At 32.7% G+C, this 19,151-nt stretch overlaps 3 protein-coding genes across 13 annotated transcripts; 1 reads left to right on the top strand and 2 right to left on the bottom strand.

Moving 5' to 3' along the window:
* Nucleotides 1-513: 513 nt before the first annotated feature.
* LOC107262253 lies at nucleotides 514-1,314 on the bottom strand. Its single transcript, XM_015726948.2, has one exon. The coding sequence runs from the start codon at nucleotides 1,312-1,314 to the stop codon at nucleotides 514-516; it is 801 nt and encodes a 266-aa protein (XP_015582434.2).
* A 3,614-nt stretch (nucleotides 1,315-4,928) lies between these two features.
* Nucleotides 4,929-10,723, bottom strand: LOC8267915 (putative S-adenosylmethionine-dependent methyltransferase RcsF). Of its 7 annotated transcripts, XM_025159554.2 has the most exons (10): nucleotides 10,466-10,723; nucleotides 10,268-10,389; nucleotides 10,019-10,125; nucleotides 8,213-8,408; nucleotides 8,026-8,118; nucleotides 7,653-7,712; nucleotides 7,437-7,511; nucleotides 7,022-7,102; nucleotides 5,479-5,528; nucleotides 5,157-5,371 (listed from the first exon to the last, which is right to left on the bottom strand). In XM_025159554.2, exons 1-10 carry the CDS (start codon nucleotides 10,560-10,562, stop codon nucleotides 5,359-5,361), a joined length of 894 nt encoding a protein of 297 aa, XP_025015322.1. In that variant the 5' UTR covers nucleotides 10,563-10,723; the 3' UTR covers nucleotides 5,157-5,358. The 7 variants fall into 7 exon arrangements, with proteins under 7 accessions (XP_002531745.1, XP_048228026.1, XP_048228024.1 ...); XM_002531699.4 differs by having other exon boundaries at nucleotides 4,929-5,528; nucleotides 10,466-10,721; XM_048372069.1 differs by lacking the exon at nucleotides 10,268-10,389 and having other exon boundaries at nucleotides 4,929-5,528; nucleotides 10,466-10,719.
* A 31-nt stretch (nucleotides 10,724-10,754) lies between these two features.
* LOC8267916 lies at nucleotides 10,755-16,632 on the top strand. 5 transcript variants are annotated; one of them, XM_048372065.1, is made up of 10 exons: nucleotides 10,755-10,789; nucleotides 11,723-11,879; nucleotides 11,983-12,069; nucleotides 12,303-12,430; nucleotides 13,612-13,708; nucleotides 13,814-13,891; nucleotides 13,980-14,205; nucleotides 14,550-14,773; nucleotides 14,849-14,902; nucleotides 16,136-16,632. In XM_048372065.1, exons 1-9 carry the CDS (start codon nucleotides 10,770-10,772, stop codon nucleotides 14,870-14,872), a joined length of 1,041 nt encoding a protein of 346 aa, XP_048228022.1. In that variant the 5' UTR covers nucleotides 10,755-10,769; the 3' UTR covers nucleotides 14,873-14,902; nucleotides 16,136-16,632. The 5 variants fall into 5 exon arrangements, with proteins under 5 accessions (XP_048228022.1, XP_015582436.2, XP_015582435.2 ...); XM_015726950.3 differs by lacking the exon at nucleotides 10,755-10,789 and adding an exon at nucleotides 10,796-10,944; XM_015726949.3 differs by lacking the exon at nucleotides 10,755-10,789 and adding an exon at nucleotides 10,821-11,031.
* Nucleotides 16,633-19,151: the final 2,519 nt, after the last annotated feature.

Below are 19,151 nucleotides of genomic sequence, written 5' to 3' on the forward strand. Positions count from 1 at the left end.
CATACATCTTTGAAAAATTGCAGGTGCACTGCAAAGTCCAAACGACATCCTTCTAAATGCAAAAGTTCCACATGGACAGGTGAACGTTGTCTTTTCTTGATCTTCAGGTACAATGGGTACCTGATATTAACCTAAAAGTTTATCAAGAAAATAGAAAAATCCATGACTTGCTAAATACTCTAAAATTTTATTAATAAAAGGAAAGGAAAAATGATCATTCTTTGTTGCAGTGTTTAGCTTCCTATAGTCTATACACATTCTCCACCCTGTTGTCATTCTTGTGGGAATTAACTCCCCTTTTTTATTCTTAACAACTGTAATACTTGACTTCTGAGGTACTACATGAACAGGGCTTATCCAATTACTATCAGCTATAGGGTATATAATACCCTCATTCATTAACTTTTGGACTTCCTTTTTCACCACCCTTTTCATATTAGGATTAAGCCTTCTTTGGATATCTCTAACATCTTTGATATTATCCTCTATAATAATTTTATAATACCTTTAATGTCAGAAATCTCCACCAATAGCCTTCTTAAGTCTTCTTAATTCTCTAATAGTTGCCTCTTCTTCTGAAGAAGAAAGATCAAAAGCTACAATTACTGGGTATCTATTTCCTTCTCCCAAGAAGACATATTTAAGTATGTTAGGCAACTTCTTAAGCTCAAGTTTAGGTGGTTCATTAATAATTTGTAATTCTTTTCCAATGAGAGAATCTAAAAGCTCAATAGTGTTTTCATCAAGTGACACTAGAATAGCTTCATCTAACTTATCACGAAAGTCTAAGACTTCCTCGTCTAATTTTTCTTCAATTTTTTTCAATGTTAATGCAATTTCTAACTTATCATCCATATCTTGTAAATAAGTTTCATAAACAAAATAATCCATACAATCACCATATGGACATTCATCAATTGTAATACTAGGAGATAGAGTTAGAGAATCAAACACTTTGAATTCTACAGTCTCTCCTAAAACTGTCATAGTCAGCTTCCCATTATGCACATCAATAACTATTTTGGTAGTTGTCATGAAAGATCTACCAAGGAGTATTGTTTGCTCATTATCCCTTGCTGGTGTATTTTTAATGTCAAGAACCACAAAGTCAGCAGTGATTATCAGTTTTCCTACCTGAATTAGCAAATCTTCCACTGTGCCTCTTGGATATTTTATTGACCTATCAGCAAGTTGTAGAGACATGGTAGTTGGTTTCAATTCTCCCACTCCAAGTTCTGTATATATTGAGTATGACATCAAGTTAATACTTGCTCCCACATCCAACATGACTTTAGCAACTTTCTTATCTCCCATTATAATATCAATAGTAAAGCTCCCAGGATCTTGTCGTCTTCAAGGTAATTATTGTTGGAGAACGAAACTTATTGTTTCAGATACCATAACTTTTTCATTATTCTCATATCTCATTTTTTTGGAATTTATCTCTTTGAAGAACTTGGCATAAGTTGGCATACTTCTAATAACATCCAACAAAGGCAAATTAATGTTAACGTTAGAAAGCATATCAAAAAATTCAAAGAATTGTTTATCCTGTTTGCTTTCTTTTAATCTGTTAAGGAATGGAATAGAAGCCTTATAAGGCTCAACTGCCTTATAAAACTCAAGTTCTAAAAATGCCTCATTGTCTTTCTTTTTCTGCCCAAGATTGGGTTCTACTCTTCCTTCTTTTTATAAACCACCTTCAGTTATTTCCACATCAACTAGTCTATCTTCTTTTGATGTACCTGCATAAGAAGAATTTTTTTCAATTAAATTTTTAATATTATTATCAAATAATTCACCATCATTAAGAATAATGATTGTTTTAGCTTGCTCAGGTTGACTTGGCAATTTTCCTTTCTTGTTCTCTTGTACAGCTTTAGTAATTTGCCCGATTTGATCTTCAATCGCTTCATTGAAGCTTCTATGGAGTCGGTTTTCTTTTTATTCCTCTCCATTCTATCATAGATAACTGTCATGAAAGATTTGAGTGTTTTTTCCAAACGTAGTTTTCTTTGAGGAGCTTGTCCTTAATTTGGGAATGGAGGATTTTGGTTCATCAATATTTGTGGTGGGTTGTGGTCGTTATTTCTCTAGAAATAATTTACTAGTTTTAACTAGTTTCAGTGGAGTTACTTTTGGTTTCTATTGGTTTCAATTTGAGTTTTGATTGGTTTCTGTTGAGTTTCTATTTGGTTTAAATTAAGTTTTTATTGGTTTCTATTGAAGTTTTGTTTAGTTTTGGTTGGTTTCTGATTTCTTTTTGTATGGTTTATGTTGAGTTTCTATTTAGTTTTAGTTGATTTTTTATTTGTTTCTCTTGGTTTAGTTTTCATTTAGTTTTTGTTGGTTTTGGTTGAGTTTCTGATTGGTTTCTATTTAGTTTTGGTTGAATTTTTATTTATTTTCAGTTGGTTTCTAATTTATTTCTTATATTTTTTATTAATTTATGTGAAATTTCTTATTAATTTCTATTGAGTTTATATAGGTTACTGCTAAGTTTAAACTAAGCAAGATAACACACATTTCACTAAATATAAAATAAAATTAATTAAATATAAAATAAAATGTTTAATTAAAATATTTGCTGATATTCTTAAGAAAATTAAACTAAACATCCTATAAACTATAAATTATAAATATGAACTATTATATTACTGCTAGTATTTAAAACTTAAAACGTTAAACAAACTAATTTTTAAATTATTCTTCAATATAAACAACTACTTTTTCTTCATCTGCAATATCAATTTCAAGTGTGATCAACTATTCTTTTTAATCTGCATCTCATAAATTAATAATATGAAAAGCATAAAAGTATTAAATACTTCTACTTCTTCACATTATATATAGATAACTATAAGAATCTTTGAAGTTATTAGAAAAAAAAAAAAAGATAATTTCCAGTTTGCCTTTTCTTCCTCGATTTCATTTAACAAATTAGCTTCATTGCCAGAATTTATATTATTTTTCCATGATTATATAGTACTTAAAGATTAGAAAAGATAATCTAGTGACAAAAATGAAAAAGAAAAAAGAAAAGAAAATGGACAATTGAAGAGAAAAAACTACGACCTAGTAGATGTTAACTTAAGTATTTTCAACTTAATTTAAGTCTCTAATTTTGATCTTGACACTTAAATTGAGTATCATTAATATCTTATATAATATAATTTAACAGGTGACTAAATCTATTAAGAAATAATCTTAATTACCATAGCATAAATTATTTGATCTTAAAAGTGTAGTGGCAAATCTATTTATACGACCGAAAAATTCAAATCTCAGCCAGTGGTTAAGTCAACATTCAAGAATCGTGATGCATGCCTTAAAAGCGCTATCGCGAAAAGAAATATTATGAAGCAAGAGAGATTTACCTTTCCCTGACTTAAAATCGTGATCGCAACATTCCAAAGTGCGATCACGACTTTCATACCTTTTTAAAACGATTGCAAGCTGCCAAAAGGTATTTATGAAACGCTAAATCACTAGCTAACATGTGTACTGGCCGTTGGAGGATTTTTGAGAATTGTGATCGCGAAGTAAGAAGCACGACCGGGGTTTGCACACTAACTGTGCATTTTAATGCACTGTGTAAAAGCAAAAAAGGAAGGCCTAGCTACCATTTTATGTGTAACAGCTCTTTGAGGTTTCTAAAGTATAAATACCACCTCAAATGACCTTTAATGATTAATCAATAATATTCTAGAGTGCACATTCATTGAGTTTCAATTTTTACCTTCTTGCATTCATTTCTTTACAATCTTGAGTTATTTTGGTTGTTGGGGGGCGTTTTTGCTCGTTGCATGTTGTAATGTCATCTAAAATATCTAAATTGTGTTTAAAAGTTATTATATGATCAAAACTCTTATAAGGTTGTGTATTATCCATAAAACATAAATTATGAGGTTGGGTATGAGCCTAAACATTAAGTTAGGAGTGAGTTTGTCAAAACTCCATTATAATTATATTAGTGATTAATGGAATGCTCAATTAGAAATTGGACAATGAATGTAGTTAATACTCAAACTACAATAAATTTATATGCTCTTTCTTCTCTACTATGTTTTTACTCAAAATTTTTAATTACCGGTTATTCTTCCAATCCATCAATTTAACTCCCTTTTTAGTTCATTAAGGGCAAATAATGGGGAATAAAAAAAATAGAAAAATAGAAGAAAAAACTGGAAAAAGAAATAAACCAATGTATAACTGCAACTTAGAAAAAAAAAAGAAGGAAATTTTACAAAAGTACGGAAATTTGGGAGAAAATCTTTTTTTTTTTACAGTCAATTTTTTTTTTCTTACGATTTTTTTTGTCAAAATTCGTATGAGGGTAATTTCATCAAAATTCGGAACCTGACTGTTTGTTGATATTGAATTCTTCTAATATTTTATCACAATTGCCAAGCAGACATATTAGATTCGGATCGAGCCCATATTGCAGATCTATCACGTTACCAGATGTACAAAACTGCTCAACTCTTCTCTTTGTAAAAGTAAGCACTTCTGCTTGCCTTTCTTGCTCCATAAGACCCCAATCACAAAACTAAAACCAAAGGTCTAAGATATTCTTTTCCTTTGTGCTCGGTCTCCAAAAGAAAAAGAATATCTAGGAATGGGATCGAATCATCCATCTAAGATGGTGAACTGGTAATGGGTTTCCTAGATCCTCAAGTTCATATCATATTGAACTGATAGGCCTTTTAGGTCAATCAATTAATGATGTGGGACAGTTTGGTGACCACACAATAACATACTGCTTGTAGAAAAATATATAAATTGGTGGGTTTTCATTCGTCAATCAATTAATGATGCCTTTTTTCTCTTATCTTTGGCAATTACATAGAGGAGCATAGTGTTATATAATATTGTTGTGTTGTTTTTTATTCAACCACTAGTAAAACTGATAGTGCCCAACTGGGAAATGAAAAATATGAAGGATCATCACATTGCAATCATCATAAAATTTCATTTGTCAAAGAAAAAAGCAAGAAGCAGCAGCACTGTTTCACCAACAAAATCAACGGTTAAAATGTAATATGAGTTGCCAAAATCTTCTCTACAGACCATACCTGCTGTTAGCTATTGTTGTCACCAAAACTATGATGGGAAGTTGGAAAGAAGTAATACAAGAAGATAACAGCTTAGCGACAGGACATCAAATAGATGCATCAGTTTTGATTGCCATTTGGAGTCTTTTCTGTTTCTGTTTCTGTTGATATTGTAGCTTCCTCTACAATTACATTGCCATTGTTGTTGATTCTGTATGAGACATTGATTCTTTCCAGAACTAGGTGATAGATTACATTTTCAGAATGAAACACTTGGTCATCTTCATGGCTGGAAATGTCTTCATCATGTTTGCAGGCTGAATGTAGAGAACCATGTGAAGAATTAACATTTCCATTCTTATAAAAGGGTTTATGAGGTTGGTTTCGTTGAGATACTGATCGGATATCCCATGAAAGCACTTGCCTGATCAAGCATTGCAGCTCATCAGATGATGCATACAGCGACTTCTTTTTCTATAACAAAGCAAATCTGGGTTAGAAATCATCAATAGGAGGAAATGAAATTTGGTGGAATAATAAATAATAAAAAAAAGAAAAAAGAACAGAAAAATTCAGTCACGACGTTGAATAGGGCATTTCTATCAAATGAGAAATTACACCAGCAATTTTCATTCCATAAATGATAACAAGTTATAGGTAACTGCAAGTGAGCAAGAATTTATCCCATAGCTAGAAAGTGGTTGATTACCGGCATTTACATTGTTTTCAAGCGGTATCCATACTAAAAGTGGATTGAGGGAAATTGAGGGCAAGGGAAAATGGCGTGTGGTACCCAAAAGGCAAGAAACCTCCATTTCCCCCTCTCCCAAACATACCCTTCCTTTAGCATACTTGTCCTTTTGCAGGCTAAGTTCAGAGACAAGTCCTAAGGACTGAATCTTGGAGAAATTTCACAAGAAACTAACAAGGTGGAAATGGTATTCTCTGTAGGTTGGAGACCTAAACATCTTCAAACCTAGTTTATGTTTCTCTCAATTTCTTTGCTCAAATCCAAATCTTTAAAGACAAGAAAGCTGTAATATCAAATGGGAAAGGAGTATAAATGTCCACCAGTAAGATAGGATTAACCAAGAACTAAGATGCTTAAATTCTCTTACATGTTTAACAAGGATGTACCTTCATGAAAACTGGATGTTTTGTAGGTAACGCATTCATTTTCTTTTTTAAATGGCAATTCTTGCAAAACATGGCATGTATCTACTATCTATAGAAGGAAGGTAGTTGCATAGAGAGGAGATTTGCAAATGAATTAGGAAGGGATGGATACTTTTATCTTGTATGAGAAGTTAGTGAACGTTTCTCACAGCAACGGATTGGATAGTTTTCTCTAACAGTTGAGTAATGGAGGTCCCATCCAGCAGATAGGGCATTTTACAGCTGCATAGTTCTAGAAAAAATACCAGGCACAACAACCTCCCAATTTCTTAATAGGTTCTCGTCATTGAAATGGAGATTGGCTGAATCAGGTGCAAATAGACCAAAAACGATCTAGCCCCCAAAGGAAAAGATATTGGTACAAATAGTTGGAAGTTTGACGACAATTAAATCATCTGTTGATCTCCAATACATGTGATATTCTGGTCGTCCAGTCCAAAAAAAAAAAGAGAAAGACATTGGTTCGAACCTAATAATAATAGTTAGTTTTCATTGGTAACCCATTCACATTTGTACATTATTCCTCCTAAGACTCCTTACTTTAGCATTTCTTTTTTTTATTGCTTCTGAAGTGGAGAATAGCCTTTTGATTTTCGTCTTTATTTAGAACACTTATTTTTTAAGAGAAAACTAAATTAATAGATAAGGAAATTACTATTATAAAATACAATTTGAAACTTTAGATGTAAGATTTAAATTAATACATAATTTCTCAGTTAAAAATAGGACCGTGCACCACAGAGTCATACAACTAATGGAATATTATTTACAGCAGATGTTAAAGAACTTACCACTGTTTCCCAACAATCAGCAAGTAAGGAAGAGAAGCCATCAGAAAAGCTAACAGAAGCTACTGCTAGCATATTGTCCTCCTGTACAGACACCACGTATTAATTCAGCATATTAAAGGAGTCATAGAAACGATAAACCAGCTCTAACAATAAACACATACATGTGAATATATATCCAATCTTACAGAAGTAGTCCCTCTAATATCAGCAATATTACTACTCATTCTTATACCATGGAAGTTAAATCCTTTGTTAGATTACACACTATTTATTCCTTTGATGTTATGCTCACATTTTTATAACACAAATGATAAATTTCTTAAATGCTTACATACAAACGATAGCCATACTGTCACGATATTATGACGATGTTTCTTATGAATAGCATGAACTAAAGATTTATATTGATACTTACCATCACCCACTTTGGCACTGCTGCTCCTTGAATGCTATCACAGTATGGTAGATAAGGTTTGATGTCAAGAACTGGCTACAAATAAAAATTAAACAACAAGAGAAACCAAAAGTTTCAAAACCACATGGGAGTTCAGATCAGAACAATGCTTGATAATTGCATAGAGAGCGTGTAAATCAGGGAAAAGAAACCAAAGGTAAAGAATGGAAGACTTACTGTCCCATCCACCAGATCTACACCAGAGAGAAGAACTGTATTACCTTGCACTGCCTCCACCTAAAGTAGACAGGAGAACTTAGTATGTGATAGGTGAAAGCATTTCCTATTCCTACAGAAACATTTTATTATTTTTTACTTTTACAAGTTTTTAACTTCTCAATAATATACACGGTGACAGAAACACTTCAGAAGAAGCATCTCATGTGAATCCTAGCTCATACTAATTATCAGATTAAATTATCCCGTTCCTGTACCAAATCAAACTTGATATTAGTCTAAGTTAACTAACACTACATTCATTTTTCTCCTTTCAGAATTAGCATAGAAAATAATCATAATACAAGTATGCACATAGAAGAACTTGTCCAACCTTTGCAACAGTGAGTCCGATAGGACATGGTCGATGTGGGGATCGTGTAGCAAAGACTCCCATCCTTCCACCTTTCAGTCTTGGAACTCTAACCTATCCATCCAGCAAGCTTTTGTAGAAGCGTTTACATAAGAAACAATTCTTTATAGATGCAAAACTAGAAAATATATCCAGTAGCTTCTCATACCTTTGCTTTGAACTTTGATCTAGATGGTTGCTTCCATAACTTTTCTAAATCTGTGTTTAAGTGAAATACATAAACAATCCAGCAATGAGAATATTCTACAAGACCCTCAAGAGATGCCGGAGGAACCCGAGCAGAATTGAATACTAAGCACGCCCTAGCAAGAGGTACAAGTAAAGGTTGCCTTGGGGTTCCGTTTCTGCAAATTCAGTGATACTCCATTAGGCAAATTAAACTACAGTTGATGCATGCAAGTTAACTATGTGCACATATTTCCCAAGGTACTTCCGTAATATGTACATATAAAACTGCAGAAAACATTTGGAATTTCAAAGATATGTTAGAACGTGCATAAGATAGAGCAGGTCTATCAGCATAAACATGTAATGAAACTGCATTAAGACTGCTGACAGAAGGTCTTAACTTGCAACTTGAACCATGCTTTCACATGATTAAGATCCAACATATTCAGTCCTCAGCAACAGATATGTGACTGAGACATTTGCATTGTTGCTCTTTTTTCAAGCACTACTTTGGTTTCAATGCTTTAATTTATATGATATCTCTTAATCTTAGAAACCTAGCATCCATATTCAATCTTAGAAGTCCAGTGTAAGTGCCAAGGTGGAAATAAAGAGAAATTTGGTGGATGCCTTTGTGCAAGTTAATCTTGCAGGACAAAAACCTCGTAAAAGGTTTTATAATGTGGTTAGCATTAATGAAGTAATAAACACATAAAGACTACAGATTCAGTGCATAAAACAGAAATTATTGCTGCTGCTAGTTATATAGTAATTGTAAGCACCTCTTATCTGCTTCTTGAATCCCTATTGAACGTGATTATCAATCTGGAAAGGTGTTCATTTATCAACTGAGGCTCAGGCCAGGCTGGAAATTGTGTTGATGATCATCTTTGTTCAAGGGGATGATGCATTATTATCAGAGTTCTAAATGTTGTTTTTAGTATGGGATACTGGAAAACAGTACTTGTCTGCTCAACACTTCAGAAAGGCTTATGAAGATAGACTGACTGACATGAAAATACTTGGAAAAATTTGTGAATATGAGGGTTTTGCATTATCAATTATCCTCAGACTATAGGATTCATTGATAGCTGGAATTCAATATGAGAATGCAAAGCAAACTGTCTCTGATTTAAGTACTGTATTGAAGAAAAGATGGAACTGTTGACCTAAATTTTATTGAGTAAATGAATGTTTTAGTTTCTGCAGTTCTAATGCATCATAGCTGAGAAGTTTGAAGGAATACAATATTCATACAAATGTCTCAATGCTTTCTAAACTACATTTTCCAAGAAAACCAACATCTGATTAGTTAATGTCATTGTATTCACTCAAAACGGAAAGTTGTTTCCTAAACTTTCACAATATTGTTAGAAGAGGAAAGAACCTACAAGAGAACCAATAAGCACATACCCACTTATTCACCAAATCACAGTTGATCAGTGCTGGCCATCACAAGTTGCAGTAGGCCTACCAGCAAGCACAAATTTACACTTTATATTTGTGGACCTCTATTTTGGATACAAGTACATATGCAAAATTATGAAATTATTATTGATTGAAACATTCTTATATTCCTTCTAACTGAAAAAGAATAGCTTTTTTAATATGCTACAGAATCAGAATACAAATTGCAACTTCGGTCACAATCAAATAGCAAAAACATAATTAATTTCTATTAATCCACAATTTATTACCCACAAAATAAAAAAAACCCCTTTTTTTCTTTTTTATCAATAAAAATAAAACAACCCTTGAGATAACTAAACATTAACATTTCTGTTACCTGGTAGAGAAGCAAGATTGTACAAAACCTATAGGCGCCATAGGATAAAAAGAAGTCTGCTCCAAGTTCCCGGCCTTGGGTTCTGCTGTTAATGCCTCCCTCAGAGCCTGTATGTAATATAATGTAATAATTTTATTTTTTTGAAAAAAAAAGAACATGAAGAAGTAAATAATATACCTGTTAAATGCTAAAAGACCATAAAGAAAGTTATAAAACTGTGAAAGGTAAGTTGGATAAATATAACTATACTTGTTGGGCTCTGATTCGACCTTGCCTTTCAGCAGCACATTTTTGCAAAGAAGAATTGAGAGAAATTTCAAGTTCTTTAACCTTCAAGTCCAAAATTTCTGATTTCTTCTTGCAAAAATAAACTGAAAGAAGACAATTTAGATATATAAGGTATATAAAGACCATAAATACAGGGAAAGAGAGAAAGTATGAGCATACAAGAGACGGCTGTCGAGGCAGAAAGAGCAGCAAGAGCTACTGTTATAGTGGCTGTTGCCAACCATTTTGAATAAAATCCACTTAAACCCATTGCCATAGCCTACGTTTCATGCATGTATTCAGCAATATTTCAATACCCTTTTGTTCCTTATTACAAATTAGCTTTTTTTTGTTCAAGTTACAAGGTTGTCTTTTTTGAGGCCTGAGTAAGCTTCCCAATTGGCATAATTAGGGTTTAAAGATTGGTAAAGCTCTCATCTTCGGCTACAAAGGCCACTGACATATATCATTAGTCAACAATCTGATGCCAGCGCGGCCCGATGGGTACTTTGGCCCGAAATTCATAATCTTGGCCCAGAAAGAAAATAAAAGAAATTCTTAAAGTTGCTTTCTTAGTTATTAGTATCAGTATTTAAAGCTGAGTTGCTGAGTGACATTCAGCAACTGCCCCTGCGATTCACGCTCTTTTGTCTTTCATAGTTAAGAACCTATTATTTTACTTGCACTTCCTTGTTGCCACTCTCTCTGAAAATTGCTTTCTTTAATGGCATCAGTCATTGTGTTAGGTATTGTTGCTTCTCAGTTTTCTGGCATTAGTTAATGCATATTAGGTGCTCTTTCGTTCTGTTTACTTAAGTTTCTTTTCTTCCTTTCACTGTATATAATTTGGCTGCATATGCATATGTCCATTAATTGTTCTTTTCTTGGGTCAACCTTGATTTTGTGAAGCACTATTTTCTTTTTTAGATATGTGGAAGCCAGTGAGAAGCTTTGTGTTGGTGTTCCTGTTAGTGTTTCTTTTAGTCTTGTTATTGTTTTCATTGTCCATTTCTTCTCAATTTAAAAGCCCATCTACTAGATTTAGAACCACCTTCAAATTCAGCCAATATTTTTTTAATTCCAATGTCACATTGGCTACCAACCACCAGCTACTCCATTTTCATTTTCATCTCACCACCAGGTTGTCTTTTGTCTCAAAATTTTTATTCCCTTTTACTTTTTCACTTTTTTTGTTTTTATATAAATCAAGCTTAGAATGTGTTTTGACTTGTTTATGTTTTTTTTTGAACAATGACTTGCTTATGTTGATGTTGTTCACTAATGATTTATGATGTGCCTACCAAACTTTAAATGTATCCTTGTTGACTAATCAATGATCACATTTTGCTATAATCTCTTTGAATCTACCTTTGTGCATTTCCCCTCTACTTTGCAGAACACCTTGAATACATGAGAATATTTTTGAGATCTCTACAGGAAAGTAGCTGGAAAGTACGAGACAGCTGCAACTTTGACACCTGAGTGTTCCAATATGAGGAAGGATTGCTACATTCGAGGTCCACTGAAAGAAGAGTTCACATTTCCTGAAAAGTCTGCTCCATTTGATAATTGTCATGCCTCTACCATTGTTGAGGTTATGCATTTCAGTTAAAAATGTTGTTTCAAGTGCCTTAAAGTTTTCTTCTGTCACCGGAAATTTACTTGGATTATGGTTGATATATGTGTAGTTTGTGCAGGTGGACAAGGATCACTTTTTGGTTGCCTATTTTGGGGGTACATTGGAGGGAGCACCAGATGTGAAAATTTGGTTACAGACATACAAAGTAATCTTCCATTTGTTGGAACCACTTTGAAATAATATGAAGATAGATGATTAAAACTCTTCTGATGTAAATGCCTCTAATTCTTGCAACTAAATGTTTGTTAGTTTCATACTGTCTTCTAGCCGAGTACAATACATGTTCCAGCATAGAAATGATATCAAATTAACTTTATGGGCCCTCTTATAAGTTGAAATTGAATGCTTATCTCATATCAGTTCGTATTTGTTGGATAGGATGGTTTTTGGCAATCACCCGTCATCGTTGATGAACAACCAGAAGTTCCTATGTGGAACCCTGTACTATTCAAACTATCGTCAGAGGAATTACTACTTTTCTATAAAATTGGTCAAGAAGTCCAAAAGTAAAATTTCCAATCTCCATTAATTTATGTTCAACGTTGCAGTTTTCTAGTCATGCTTTTCTGAATCAGATACAATTTTTGGGATATAGTTTTTGAAATTTATTGTGTTTCTCATCCATTATCAGGACCCAAATGTACAATATGAGACTATTCATGCATATTCTATAATTCAGAATTGTCATTCATTCTTGAAGTTTAAAGCTTGTCCCATTCTGCCAAAAGTTTTTGCACATGGAGTGATTGCAAAGTTAAGTATGCCACATGGTATACAAACCAAAGAGAAAATAGAAGAAGAGTACTTGCTCATTGAGAAAAATGTTGTTCAGCATCTGGACAATAGCTAAATATCCATGGGACCCTTGACACTTGAGGACCTCTTAGCCTACTTAAGTCAATAGCTAAAGTAGTTGGCCTAGAATTTGAGGTATGGCTAGAATTTGAGGTATGGCATTCTCAATTAGGTATGTCATTAGAAATTGTTATCTTTTGTCTTCAATATGAAATTAAACCCGGGATGAGTTATGAAAAGCCAGCTCTGATACCATGATAAATGGGCTTGGGTAGAACTCATTTCCAAAAGCTAGTTCAAAGGAAGAGGGTGTCCAATACATTTATATATACTATAACAGCCCAGTAACCAAGCGATGTGGGATAAATACAACTTCTAACAGCTATATGTTCTACTTCATTACCGGTGTCTCAGTTTTGTTCTGTAAGAAAATAGCCTCAGGTAGGAGAGGGGTATGCTTGGCCTTATAAGGCATGAGCAGCCATGGGGACCATCACTCTTAATCAATATGGAACAGTGGCAGCAAGTACTCTTTTGTTCCTTGTCCTTTTGATATACATATTGCATATTAAACTGGTGATATTTTCTTTGATTGAGAAAAATAAGATATGATATGGGAACACTGATCATTGAACTGATTATACTTGTGCAAATTTCCTGTCTTTGCCTTCTTTGCTGTGTCATGTAACTATATTTGCAATTACATGCTCTTCTGGTTCAAGTTTATCTATAGCTTCATAATTCTCAAATTACATAACATTTTATTTGATTTTTTAATAATTTTTCTGACTTCTGAAATGTCATTAATGTTGCATACACTTCACTTTCCACCCTGTGGAACTGAGAAACTTGTTTTAGTTACTGGTCTTATTCTATGGCTTAATAAATTCAGATGGAGTGGATGCATGAAGCGGTCATATGATAAAGGTGTTACTTGGACAGCAAGGGAACAACTCCCTCCTGGTATATTAGGACCATCAAAGAACAAGGTACAATTTGAAAATTGAATACATAATTGCATTTTGTTTATATTAGGAAAGGTGGAGCTTAAGGCTACCTATATGATGTCCCTGAAATATCTGATTTTCCTGCAGCCTATATTGCTAGAAAATGGGCTCTTACTTTGTGGATCATCAGTAGAGAGTTGGAATTCTTGGGGAGCGTGGATGGAGGTTTAAAAAATCCATTTGCATTAGCACCTATAATCTAATGATATTCAAAAAGAGCCATTGATGTGTTTCTATGACTCACATGGAACAGGTAACAGCAGATGCTGGTAGATCATGGAAAAAATATGGCCCAATTTACATTGAAAATACATCTCTCAGTGTGATTCAGCCGGTCCTATTCCAGACTGCAAAAGGGACATTGCGTGTTCTACTCCGATCGTTTGATGGCATTGGCAAAATTTGTATGTCAGAATCTCTTGATGGTGGCCTGAATTGGGGATATGCAAAGCTCACTGAACTTCCCAATCCAAACTCAGGTTCATCATACAGACTTGATAGTGCGTCTTAGATTATATGACAAATACTGATTTTGGGAAGTAAATGTCTCTTAGTCATATTAAATAATTTAACTTAGCTTGTCTTACTTTTTAAACTTTATCATAGCATAAATGCATACTTTTTAGACTTTATCATTGCATGAATGCATCTGCTTATAATTATCCTTTCATGCGCAACTCTCTTTTACTGATATGCAAATGCTATTTTGTAAACAATATTGAAAAAATAAATAAAGATAGAAGGAAAGAAAGAAGAAAATAATGAAATATACTGTCTGTGATTCCTCATGTTGCTGGTAGATGACATACGCTTCTTATATTAGGTATTGATGGAGTTAAGCTAAAGGATGGCCGCCTCTTACTTGCATATAACACAATCTCAAGGGGTGTGCTTAAAGTTGCTATATCTGAGGATGACGGTGATTCATGGTATGATGTTATCACACTGGAGGAAAATCTGGAAATGGAATTCTCCTATCCAGCTGTTATTCAGGCTAGTGATGGATCTGTTCACATCTCTTATACCTACAATAGGACACAGATTAAGGTACTTATTTTGCAATATAAGAAATAAATATTATTAAATGTGATTTAACCACTTCTAGACATTTTGTTTTTGCAGTATGTTGTCCTTCAACTAAATTGATACAACGCACATTACTAAGTAATTCAGATGGTATGCTTCTCTCTATCACCATACTATGGTGTGAATGAATAAACAAGTTACGTCTTCACTGTTAGGGCTACCTTTTACTTTTCCTTTTTTTCTAAAAAAAGAATCTTGTATGAAATACACACCTGCTGTATTTGATAAGAATTATGAATTTGCCCCTGGTCTGTCTTCCCTATTTATGTCTTAGTTCTCTTTTTGTCTTATGGAATCTTCTTCTTATATAGAATATGAATTGCCACTGCAAGATATTATTTTTCATTCATTTCATGGTTAACCATGGATACACACTTTCGGATTTTCTATTATTCGTTAATTTATTGAGGTTGTGGAGTCAAATCTTTTCCAATAAATGTCCATAGAACTTGCGCACTTTAGCTGTGATATATCTTAAGTCCAGTTAATATTATCAAAATACTTGTGAATTGTCACAAATTGGATGCACTATGTCCTTAAATTAATCAGCTTGCATTTATATTCATGGAGGATGAAAATATGGCCTATGCTCCACTTTTCATCGTCTGATTTTTTCGCTGTCGATCTTCTTTTATCTTCTAGAATCTCAAGTTTTTTCTATGACTTCAAATGAAGAACATAAATGACTAACACATTGTAGCTAAGACAAAACTGTCTTAAGTGGGTATAATATAATAAGTCATCGATGATCAAGAATCAAGCATTGCCTAGTAGTGATCTGCAGAATGTAAGGAAGAAGATCAGGAAAGACCATAACTAGGCATGATGTTTGGTAGGTATCCATGTTTATATATGCATTTACATATGTTGCATAAAAGGCTTTTCCACATATTCACATTCATTTAATAGGAGAAAGACATTATGACAGGCACAAATATTGGAGTGAAAATGTAAGTGAGAAGAGGTCCCTAGATTCTCAGCTTACTGGCTTTAAGTCACAACATAACAAGATATTTTCCAATGTCATTGTTCAATCATATCAAAGTGCCGAGTAATTTGTTCAGTTAGTGGAATGCTTTTCGTCTATGTAACAGAGAGAGATATATGAGCTTAAATTTTGGCATAAAGTGAAATAGGCAGCATGTTCAGAAATTTCAACCCTGAAAATTCACTTTAGTTCCTTCTTAACAATTCATGGAAATAAAACTTAAATCTCTTTTGCTGAATGGCAATAAATAGCAGAATCCATCTTTGTCATCGTGTTATTGTTACTGAAATGTTTTCAGAAGAGCATCCTAATTTATTCTGTGATAAAATTTGCAGACAGTTGTGATGACAATTTGAAGCCAGCATTTCAAAAGGAGGAAAGGACTTGTACAGCGTTCATGCAGCAATTATAGGCTTTCCAAAGATGAAAAGCTTGTGTTGTAACAAAACCACGGAATATCTGAACTGGTTTTGCCCAAAGGATAATCATCAGAGAAATTCCTGCATCCCAGGTTTGACTTAGTTCTGTAAATTGAAGACAAAGACCTTCACGAAAGAGAGTATCTTGCTGCTGTCAAATTGTCTGTTGTGTGCTCCAAAGTCCAGATATATAATTTTTTTTATAAGTAATAAATAAATAAATTTAATAATATTGGCCAAGTGAACTACATATGGTCTTATGCAAGCATTGAAAGTAAACTTCTTAAGAATCAGGGCTAATGTTTGGACAATAGGAGTCCCTTTATGTTCTCAAAGGTGATAAGATGACAGTTGATTGCATTGAGAACAACAACAAAAACAAGAACTTATGATTAAATGTACTGTTTGTACTATTGCTTGTGTTATACATATTTCTACTACCTAATAATAGTGTTTGATGAATGATCATGTGTTAGTACAAAGACAAAAGTCAGTGTCAGCAAACATACACATAGCATATGCATATGTATTGATGCTTAGGTGAACTTCTTATTGTTCTTTTATAGGTAACGATAGCATACCTGCTTGCCTTCAATTACCTTGTGCTACATATTGGTTTTAGCTTAAGATTGCTTAGTTGTCTGCTAAACTTTCTTTTGGTTCAAAAGAACTATAGTTGAACCTGCAATTTGCATCAACACCAGCTGGCTCAAAGGGCTCTTTGCTCTTCTTATGAATGAAGGGGTGCCAAAAAGCATAACCTTCTTTCCAGTGGCTTATGAGTCATCTTTTGATCTTCTTCCAAATATCAGTTCTCTTTTATGGGCAACTTGAAAGCTTGACAGGCATTTTTGTTATGCTCTTGAGAGTTGAGACATTCAAAAATAAAATTCAGTTATGCAATAATACAGCAGCATGAATTCTTTTCTTCTTGCCTTATCTTAACCCATTCATTTCTTTGGTTCTAATCTAGTTAAATAATCTAAAGTACCCCTCCTTTTATTTTATAAAAAATTTGCCACCGAAAATAATCAAATACAGACACTCAGAAATGTTTCCTTTATGCAATGACTGCTTTTTTATAATTGTTTTGACTATAATGTAGCATCAAAGTCTGCCTGAAAATCTGGATGCATTTGCTTTCTGTGTTCTGCTTTCTTGTTCTCCCAAAATTTGCATTGTCTTGAGACATCAAAGGTGAGGAGTATATGCCTAATTGCCAATAGACAATAACCCATAATAAGTCCCTAACAATCAAGATTTGGTTGAACAAATCAAAATTTGGCACTAAAAATGGCCAATCCAAATAAGTAGGCAGATGTGCTTTTAGTACAGACAACTTCCTGCACAGAGAGACTTCTGAAGAGTTCACATCTCTACTTTTAATCTTTTTTAGGCTTTATTTTGATTGAGTTATGGATTTTAAAAATCTCATCATTTGGATTAAATATAAATAATTGATTGATAGTTTATCTTTTTTATTTAAGTTTAAGGATGATTTTTGAGAAAATATAAATTTATTAAAATAAAATATTATTATAACAATATTTTTTTAAATGGGAAATTTTAGGAAGTAGAAAATTAAAATTTTTAAAAATTAAGAAATTTAGAGAGTAAATTTTTTTAAAAATTTATAAAATTTATAAAATCTAAATCAGTCTGTTTCTTTTTTCCACACAACTTGACTATTTGTGGGTTCACCAATAAACTGGCAAATGGGCTGTTCCTAAATCACAGTCCCAAGCTAACAAAAAGATAACTTATTAAATAGAATCCAACAAATCATAGCTTCCTCCTCTATGACATTCCTAAACCATTTTGCAGCAATCATAGTTCAATTTAAAGTCCTCCATCTCATCAATTAAAATTTTCCAGACATTCCACTGATATAATTTATACTCATAGTTGCCAAAAAGATTAAAATGTCTCAAGTTATGTATTATGAGACAAACATTGGACACCCATTTTAAATTATTAGGTTAATATATATATTTGGACCACCTTAACCGACCATATGCAATAAGGTGGCATATAAATACGTACACAGTACATGAAATGATTTCTCTTTTGAAATCAGATGTACAAATATTCCTAAATAATTGCATCTCACTTTAACATCCTCAAACTGTTGAGTTTTATTCTTCCATTTATACCCACAAAAAGAATGGGCAAAAAACAGAATTTAAAATGTGTAATAGTAAAAGAAGCACAATTGTTTATTATTTATTTACAAATAAAGAGAGAAAAATTCAAATTTAAAAATTAAAATTTTATTTAATTTAAAATATGCATTTACTGTTAGTTTTTTCCTACAAAACATAGGGCCAGAGTTTTTCAAAATGCAAACCAGAAAATTGCAAGTCTAACTAAATTTCGGCTTCAATTTAGGGAGTTGCATGTTACAGGACAAGCAAACTCCCCTAACTTTTTGCATTAAATGGAGCAATTTTATTTATTTATTTATTTATTGCCCTTCTTGTGTTTCCGTTGCCATTCAATGTGAAAAGGAAAAGAAAGTTTAAATAAAAATGAGACAAACAAACAACGCATTGCAAAAAAAGAAAAAGAAAAAAAAGTCAAATAAATTGTACCATCCGCCAACAATTGCTTACCCATAATTAGCTCTTACCATAATCATATTGAAAAGAACCACAAACTTAATCTACTTTAACTACTATTATCTGGATGGAATAAATATATATGTGTATATACCACAAATTTAATCTGACAATAATATTAAAAAAAATTATCTAGTTAAAATGTGTGTTTTTATTTAAATATTTAATTTTAGTCTAATTAAAGTGTATATTTATATTTATTTAGATTTGGTGTCTGTTTCTATCTATACACTAAAACGATAGATGATCGATATATATTTATTCATTTTAAATAAATGAGTATATGTTAATCATTTAATATCAAAGTGTAAAAT

This window comes from Ricinus communis, chromosome 3 (genome assembly GCF_019578655.1).
Source record: "Ricinus communis isolate WT05 ecotype wild-type chromosome 3, ASM1957865v1, whole genome shotgun sequence".
Taxonomy (NCBI): domain Eukaryota; kingdom Viridiplantae; phylum Streptophyta; class Magnoliopsida; order Malpighiales; family Euphorbiaceae; genus Ricinus; species Ricinus communis.